Genomic DNA, 9,425 nt, shown 5'->3' with positions numbered 1-9,425 from the left:
TTGGCTTTAGCTACGGCCTACAGTGACCTGTGGGAAGGTTCAATAAACGACCAGAGAACGAGATAAAGTCTCACTCATTCATCACAGAGGGTCACTACAACACGTTGCACCGTTTTTACAACTTGACCGATGTCTATCTGTGTTTCGCCCTGTTCAGAGCATTTTATTATTTCTAATTTCACTTCCATGGAGATGGCTTTCCTTTTCTTCTGAGCACTGCGATCAGAAGAGTCTGACTTACACTTAGGAGCCACAATGAAGGACAAAAAGTTAGCCAGTGTAGCACAATCCAAGGTGGCGTACAACTGGCGAATGTAAACAAAGTCATCTTACAGTGCCACATGATGTTTTCCTCCGCTCCGTTCGTCAACTAGTTCCACGTAACGAGGAAATGCGTAGGTCGATGACGACGTAAACCGAGGACCCCCTGTATTTGGCCTTAAATTAAAGTATGGAACAAACCTAAACGTTATCATGATAAGAGCAACTTCTGCAATGTCATTACAGTATCTGAAAACATGTGCGCCACATTTCATGTCAGCACATCCTGCAATTGTAAAGACAAGTCACTCAAAACCCACAAATTTTAACCTCAAGTCTGTGCTGGTGAAAAACAGGACAGATCAAAGTCAGAAAACTCACTGACGGTGCGAAATCCCCTTCTCTGGAGCTGTTCCTAAAAATGAATGTATAGAGCAGTTGGTGACAGCGCGTTGGTCCAGTGAGTGTTTTCAGATAATCACCCAGCTTTAACATCTCCTCCACAGTAATAATTAATACACATCAGCAAAGTCAGCCTTTCTGTAGGATTAATCTTTCTGCACAGTTGCAATGTTTATTCTAAGGATGATGGAAATTAGCAAAGGACCTAAATAACTTGTCAGACCTTCCTTCAGCTGGAAATAGTTTCAGTAAAAAACTTTCTTTTTTTTTATGAAATCACACTCATCCTGGCTGTCATTTGGTTTGCCGTTGGCTTGGTGACCTTCTGCACATCACGGTCCAATCGATGCTCGCTGCTCACTCTTATGTAACACGCATCTGTGTGGCTGCACTGCGAGAGTTTAACATCATCGAGTCTTACTGGCGGAAAACGATGAAGAAACTGAATCCTGCAAGTAAATGAGGAGAACTGTTGAAGCGCTGCCCGACGTCATCCTGTACCTGTCGCCTCTCTGCTGCCTTCATCCTCATCCCAAAACTCTCACCTTATCCTCCCTCCTGCTTCTCACTCTAAGCCCATCTCTCTTCCCCACACTGCTCCCCTTCTCTCATCTGTGGTCCTCATCCAGTCGTTGCCCCCTCTGCCATTCCACCTCCCCATCCCCCTTTCCTTCCTTTCTCTCCTTTCTTTTCTTTTCTTTTCTGTCAGCCTCCTCCCCACTGCCCTACATTTACTCTCTTCTTTTCATTCTCTCTGTTACACTTTCTCTCTCTCTCTCCTGCTCTGATATCCAGAATTGCAATACAGTGAAAATCAGAGGAAAGTGGAGGAAGCGTTGAGTTTGCTCCGGAATGACAAGACATAAAGGAGGGGATTTTGGGAGAGGCGATTAGCGGAAAGCAAAACAAAAAGCCCCTTGTCAATCTGGCTTATAATTCCATTAAAAATTGTACATGTGGTCGTTTACTTTGAGAAAAGCTCTTTTAATTGGCCTCAGCGGTGGCATGTAAGTGTGTGTATGTGACTGGAAAAGACACACATGCAGGTGTTTATCTGCACTTTTGTGTCGTTTCTTATGCACGTGTGTTCTGATTATCGTGTGTGTGTGTGTGTGTGTGTGTTTGCAGTCTTTAGCAGCATGTGCCGGTCTCAGCTCCTGGTTTTGGCATCCCCTCGCGCAGGTTGGGATTTAAACAAGGGAATAGACGAAGCTGGAGTTGGACCCTGCTGACTCCTGAGTCTTTCTGACACAAACAGATGCTCACAACACACACACACACACACACACACACACACACACACACACTCGTACATGCACACACTCGACACAGAAATCTGCAAACAAGTGTGTTATCTATGCCCAAGACGCGAGGGGAGGGCGGGGAAGAGACACAGACGGGAGAAGAAAGGATGGGGAAGTGGGAGATGGGGGGAAGGAGGCTGTAGGAGGAAGGGGTTGGCACTCATGCTTGTGTGTGTGTGTGTGTGTGTGTGTGTGTGTGTGCGTGTGCGTGTGTGCGTGTGCGTGTGTGGTGGGGGTCATGAAAAAGCAGGAGACAGACGGGAACTGGGGGAGCGATAAGTAGATGATGAGCAGGAGTGACCGCAGCAGATGGTGACTGTCCTCTGTGAGCCGGGCAAACATATTCGACATACAGGCACACACACACACTCACACAAACAAACAAACAAGCAAACAAACAAACAAACAAACGAGGATGGTGACAGAAAAATAGGAAAAAAGTGACTAATTACTCAGCTGACATTTCAGTTTTTCCCTCCTCTTTTTTTAATATTTGTCCCCCATCTCTCTCCTCCCTCCTTCCAGGCATTTTTCCTCTGGGGATGATGGGAGATGCAGCTGGATATAACCCCCACACTCATCATCACACACACCCACACACACACACACACACACACACACACACACACACACACACACACACACACACTCGCTCTCCTCTCTCTCTCTCCGTCTATCTGGCACTGAGCAGAAGTAAACAGAGGAGGAGATCTCATTTGGTTCCTGAACTGTTGCAGCGCTCAGTGCAGCCACCACACACACTCTCACTTAATTTCTCTCTCACACACACACACACTCACACACCTACACACACACACTCGCTCGCACACATGCACAAACATGAACACACACAGCACACAAAGGGATATTGGCAGCAAGAGATCCTGACAGTCCAGGACCGGACTCACACCTGCCAGCTCTGACTGAGCAGCTTTTACTGAAGAAGAAGAAGAAGAAGAAAAAAAAGAAGAGGAAAAAAAATTCAAAAGGGGGTAAAAAAAAAAAAAAAAAAAAGAAAGAGCGAAGAGGAAAAGAGGAGTGCGGTGGGTTCGTGGTTTGTTGAATCCACCAGATCGAGTCCACAGCTGACGATGGAGAACACATGAGGAGGAGTGACAACCGTGGGGACACTCGGTGGGGAAAAATGCTGCTGGGTAAAGTTTGTGGATATTTCTAAAGGGATTTTTACAAATTTTTTTGTCCTTCAACTTTGGAGAAAAATTGCAGAAGATCGACTGCGTGCAGACAGCAAAAAAGGAACAAGGTAAGGACACTTTGAGAGATTTTGAGCAGAAAAATTCTCCCATGAGTTTCTGTTTCATTGTGGTGCTCAAAACTTGCACTCGCTTTTCTGCAAATTTTTCATTTTTGATTATCTGTTGTCTCAGTTAAAGGCAAAGGAGTCAGTTTATGCAGATTTCTTAGTAGGACAGCTAGTACTTTTGCTGTACATTCCTCTTTTTTAAAATAAAAAAGCCTGGTGCTGATCTTGTCTCACTGTACGAGTGGTCCTGTAGGGATTCTGCCTGACCTATTTAAAATGTCCTCTGCTCTCTTTTCATTATTGATTCCAATAAGCATGTGGGATCAATAGCCACATCATGTGTTTTTACAGCAACATGCTGTCGATCTGTTTGTTCAGTGTTGCAGCAAAGTTACTTCATGAAAACAGAGAGGACATGAACACAAATAAAACTCTCTCGATGTTGCTGTCATGTTTGTGTTTGTGTTGTATAAAAGCATGTAAATGTAATTTTCTCTTTCCATCCATCTCCAAACTTGTCTCCCTCCTGTCTGACGCCTGCAGGTGGGACGTTGGATTAAAGGGCTCTCCGGAAGCATGGCGACCACCAACCCTTCCTCCTGCCTCCTTCTCCTCTTCTTCCTCCTCTCCTTCCTGACTTTCCAGCTAGCCCTCACCCAGGACCCATCCGTCACCACGGTGGCGGTAACCGAGGGCGACCCATTTATCGCCCCCACCACGCTGGCCAACCAGACGACCAGCAGCTATGTGGAGACCACTCAGAACACTCCTCCAGAGACGGGGCTCTCAACGCCCACCAGCGGTGGAGACGCCGATGACGAGGACGTCCCTCCGGTTGGCGGGACGCGTTGCCAGGGTTACTACGACGTAATGGGCCAATGGGACCCGCCGTTCAACTGCAACGCCGGCGTCTTTCTGTACTGCTGCGGTACCTGCTTCTACCGCTTCTGCTGCCAGTTCCGTCAGCAGCGGCTGGACCAGAACATCTGCTCCAACTACGATAGCCCCATCTGGGCCAACACCGGCAAGCCAGTGGCCACCATCACCGAGGGCCAGGGGGACCAGGACCGGGACCGAACGCACCTCATCGTCTACATCATCTGTGGCGTGGTGGCCATCATGGTGCTGGTGGGCATCTTCACCAAACTGGGCCTGGAGAAGAGCCGCGGAGGAAGCGGAGGAGGAACAGGGGCGGCTCAGGCTGACCTCAACTCCAGGTGAGGAAGTGTGTAAGAGTGTGTAGGTGTGCGGAGGAGGTGCGTTCGGTGACATTTCCCTATAGAGTGTAGATGCAAGCAGAGAGGTGGTTAGACATTTGTGTGTTTAGTACATGTGTCTATGCATGCACATATGTGTGTGTTTGCATGGGTTTCCTGTTGCATTGCAGGGATGTTGGAAAGTTGGAAATTCTGACTTCAAAAGTCAAACACAGAGCAGACAATCGAGGATTTTCGAGTCGCAGATTAGAGTTGCATCAACACACGACCTGCCAGCTTGGAATTTACAACTTCCAACTTTCAATGTGAGTCTGTGGGCCCACTAACGTGTGTGCATGTGCGAATGTTTGCTTGTACGTCTTCAAATTAATTTTGAACCCTGAAAACATCGAACCAAATTAGACCGTCTCATCCCAACCTTCAGAAAACTTCTCAGAGCAGAAGCAGATGATCACTTTGTTGTGGAGGTGTTTTCACCTTAATGTTTGATGCAAAACATGGAAATGCTGTTTAAAGTACAGTTAGAGGAAAGACAAAAGAGTTAATAATGTGTAAAGCTATGTACTTTATTGCTCTACCACATGTCTCTGCATGTTAGACTATAGCTGTAAGTTGCAAGCTCATATGTCTATACACCCTATATATACCCTATATTTATTATTCCCTTATTTTGGTTCTGCTCATCATTTTTAATATGTTTCTAATTTCACATTTTTCTTTGTTTTATTTCTTTGTACTGTTTCTGTTTTCTATTTTCTTTTCGTTTTCATCTTCTTTGTATTTTACCCCTTGTGTACCATTTGCTTTCTCTTGTAAGCATGACTTATATTTGAAATAAACAAAAAAAAAAAATGTGCAAAAAGAAAAACCAGCCAAACTATCTCTTGCTGCAGTAAAGCACTCATAAAGAAGGAACATCTTTGTGCTTCTGTGTGAGAATTCCTCCTTTAAAGTTTGCCTCAGGTGTGCAGAGCTGTCAAGGTTTTCACAATGAGCACAAGATAAGTCACTTTTTACACTTTCTGCATTGAAAAATGAAATAGTTTCGAGCAGCTGGACGGTCATTGACACTTAAATGGAAAACACAACCTGGTGGAAAATATTCTTTTAGGATTTACAGTTAACTACATCATCTACTCTCCTGGTACACATGCGAGCATTCAGACACACATGTAAGCACACACATCTGCTGCAGCTGGGTTAAATACACAGTCCTGGGTTCAATCTGTTCGCCTCAGGAAATCATTACAGCAAACAGCGCACAGCATGAGCTCCGATCTCCTCGCTTTCATCGGCAGCTATCTAACCCTCGCTAGCTGCTTCACCGCATTCTCTCCTCTCTACCTAGAGTTTATTCTGTCTTATCTCGCCGAGCTTCTTGTTTTTGATCTTGTTTTAGTCCTTGAATCTCCATTTCATCTTTTGTTCCTCTCATCCTGCGTTTCTTTGTCACAAATCCTGCTGTTTTGGTTCCCCCTTGCTCAGCTCTTCTCTAAGTCCACCTTCCTTTCTGCTTTCCTCCTCTTGCAGCCTTTCATCCCCATCTTCTCTCCTCTGGAGCTCATGGTTCCCAAGGATAAAATGTCAATCACTCTTTACTCATTCCTCCCCTTTTATGTCCATCTTTTGCTCTGTTTAACCCTCCAAATCTCCTCTTTCTTGCATCCTTTTTTATCAGTGTCACACCTCATTCTTTCCACCATCAGCATTTGCTCATTTCTTAGTTCATTCTTGCTGCATTTTAATTGAGGAAGTGGACATGCAGACACCTCCACCAAAAACCTCCACTGACCAGCTGCTCTGTTTGCTCCCCTCCTATTAACCTGAACTGCAAAAACTCATTCGGCGGATAACACACAGCCAGGATTAATATTTCCTGCAGGGTAGCACCTCACTGAAATAGAAACATTCCGGCTGCATAAACATCCTCCCTCGGTGAGCCCATCTCGACAGATTACCGCCCCTCTTCGAGATTAAACAAATTTCACCGAGATTACAGCTTTACCATTTCTGGACCGCTCTGCCTGCACGCTTGTTTAGTTATTAGCCTGCTGACATAAATCCCTGGTCCAAAAGTGAACGTGCAACTAAGACCTTATGTACGGCACGCACTTCAAGAGGTACCATACGTAAATATGCGCATGCAGCCACACTCTTGAGAGCAGGAAATTAAAGTGACAAAGCACAAAGGGACACTTCTGCACTTTGCTCTCACGCCGTTGAACTCCAACTCTGCACCTGCTTCTTAATGCCGTCTTTCCTTCCCACCACCTTTTCTCTCTCTCAACATCCTGCAAGCACAGGATGATTAACACTCTGAAATCCCACCAGTTTTCCCAAATCAGCTTTGAAAGTTAAACTCCAAAGTCCCAGATCACACACACATACACACACACACCTTCTAATGCATGCACCCCTCCACCAGGTTCAGTGTGTTGCTGCACTAATCCTGCACCAACAATAGGGAACGGAGAGCGCCGCCTTAGGTCATACGTGTCACGTCTAATGAAAGGCCTCAACTGGAGAGGGGCTGGCTTTACACACACAGAGTAAACAAACACCCAATGACCTTCATGACTTTACCCACACACACACATACACACACGCAGTGATTTATAGTTCAATTAACAACAAGAATGATAGTGGTGGCATTTAAGTTGCGTGAGCACGCTTCAGATCACCACAGTGAGAGGGCAGGTTAGCCAGGAGGCGATGTGCTGCAATACAACGTCCACCTAACGCAAAAGTGTGAGAGGTCCAGGACCAACATGGTGGCAGCAGAGGTCACATGGTTCAAACAGAGCGTGTGTGTGTGTGTGTGTGTGTGTGTGTGCGTGAATGTGGGTGCGTGCGTTCATGCGTGAGTGTGTGTTCATGTATATGTGTCGGGGCATTTGTGTGTCCCAGCACTGCAGCTGCTGTCAAAGGGAAAACCTTGTATCTCCAAGTATAAATCAACCCCCCATCTGATGGAAACCAAACATATTAATGTCGCTAAAATTGCTGATGTTGAATGAATCAGTATCAAAAAGTAACTGGAAATCCAGTTTAATATCATTAACAGACTTGTTGTCATCATGAAACCTCTTCAAAGAGCCTTAATTGGTTAATTAGTCCGAAACGACTCTTTAAAGGAAGCAAACGGAGCTTTTGTCATCACTCTGGAGATACGAGGTTTTCATCGAGTCGTGCACTTGGATTGAAATGTTTGACTGCTTCTGCATGTTGTCTATACGTAGCGTGTGTGCAGCCTTTTAGCCCCCATGTTATATAATGAAGGACACCAACTGTCGCTTAAATGCTTTGGCTGCTGTGCCCTGATTTAAAACAGACATATAAGCAAAACTCAATACAGCCGGGCATCCATATGAGCTGCTGCTGCACACAACAGACGCGATCACTTTTCCATTTCACCCTCACCCTCTTCCACACTCGCTCATCATAATGGCGTGGGATATAGTGTCACGGTTAACATTTGCAGGGCATTTTGGGCACTTTGATGTGATTTTCAGGGACAGTTTGGAGCTTTTTTGTAAAATTTAGGCAGCATTTATGGAGCGTCATTCAGAAACACTTAACTGCTTCTTCAGGCTGTGTGTTCATGTTGGTTACACTTTTCATGAAGGCTTTTTTAAAAGTTGTAACTTACTGCTTCATTAATAAATAATAATACAATCAGTCAACATAAATAAGAAAGAGAATCTTTCTCCTTCAGTACAACTTACGTCTCCTTTTCATCTTCTTTAAACTTCCACCACAGTTCATGAGAAAGTGATGAATTTATGACCCTTTATAATGATTTACTTGTTATAAAGTAATTAAGCCACTGATAAAGGCTTATTAGTTTCTCAGTTTTTAATCAGCTATCAGGCCTGCAGGAATAAAGACTTGCACCATTTACAAACGGTTCCTTCATTACAATTAACAGTCTGCTGTTTTATGATGTAAATAACAATTAAAACAGCAATTTGAATAATATCGCCCTCTGAGGGGGCTGCAGTAATAGGGGTTCCTCTTAATAAGCTGATAATAAATGGATTTTGATTGGATGCTCTGCAGCTCTACAAGGTCCTGAACTGTTACTGGAGGTAATATAAATTACAAAGACCTGGCACTATAGCTGCATGACACTGGAAAACACTGACATTGCGATATTTTGTTGTTCTGTGACTTAAAAAAAAATAAAAAATCAGGAATTGATTTTACATAACCATGTGGAGGGCATCTGCATCGGCAGTAAATGATATTAGCCACTTAGAACTTTCCTCATGTGGTGTAACACTGGCAAAGACATCCAAAATAGTTTTTCTGCTTTGAATTTCATCCAGATATGGCTTTGGCTTTGGCTTTGTACAGAGCTGTGTGGCGCTGATGATTTAAATGGTCAAACAAACCAGTTGTGCTGCCTCGCATGGTGACAACAGTTGTAAGATGCTGCTGACAGAGGACCTGTTCCTGGTCACACCATCCTCTCTGTAGCCAAAATATTTCCACACAGCTCACGGTGTGTTTCTTTTTCCAATCAACTCTTTCTATTCAGTGCTTTCTGTCCTGTTTCTATGCTCCGTTTGCCGTCCACATGTGGAGCCTGTATGCCAACAAACTGTCAGTGTATCCAAGAGGAGGAAATGGTGATGTGGATAGTCACGGAAAATAAGAACCTTGTTTTAAGTTTAGCACTTCTAAAAAGCTGCAAATATGCATCCACACATCACAGAAATTCTGAAAGAACATATCGTGCAGCCCCACCTGGCACTCTAAAACCTGCTGCTATGAACAGCTTGCTGTACAGTAACAAGTCTTTTTGGAAATGTTGCCAAAGTCTATCAAATCACAGATCGTGTCACACATGTACAGCCTAATCTGGTACAGTTACATGCAGTCACTCTTCAGTTTGTTCGATGCCCCTGTGATACCTAATGACATCCAATCCCATGCAATTGTTGACGCTGTCAAAAAGGCGATAATTCTGCTTCA

At 44.5% G+C, this 9,425-nt stretch overlaps 1 protein-coding gene across 1 annotated transcript in view; it reads left to right on the top strand.

The window, feature by feature from the left end:
- Nucleotides 1–2,599: 2,599 nt before the first annotated feature.
- Nucleotides 2,600–9,425, top strand: part of shisa8b (shisa family member 8b) — a 53,054-nt gene continuing 46,228 nt past the window's right edge. Inside the window, exons 1-2 of the mRNA XM_023278949.3 lie at nt 2,600–3,231; nt 3,775–4,448. Of these exons, the coding sequence (XP_023134717.3) occupies nt 3,808–4,448 (641 nt within the window). The 5' untranslated portion in view covers nt 2,600–3,231; nt 3,775–3,807. The remainder of the gene's footprint in view (nt 3,232–3,774; nt 4,449–9,425) is intronic.

The sequence above is a fragment of the Amphiprion ocellaris genome, chromosome 18 (assembly GCF_022539595.1).
Source record: "Amphiprion ocellaris isolate individual 3 ecotype Okinawa chromosome 18, ASM2253959v1, whole genome shotgun sequence".
Classification (NCBI taxonomy): domain Eukaryota; kingdom Metazoa; phylum Chordata; class Actinopteri; family Pomacentridae; genus Amphiprion; species Amphiprion ocellaris.
Note: the sequence above shows the minus strand (reverse complement) of the source record. Positions and strands in the feature narration are given on the sequence as shown.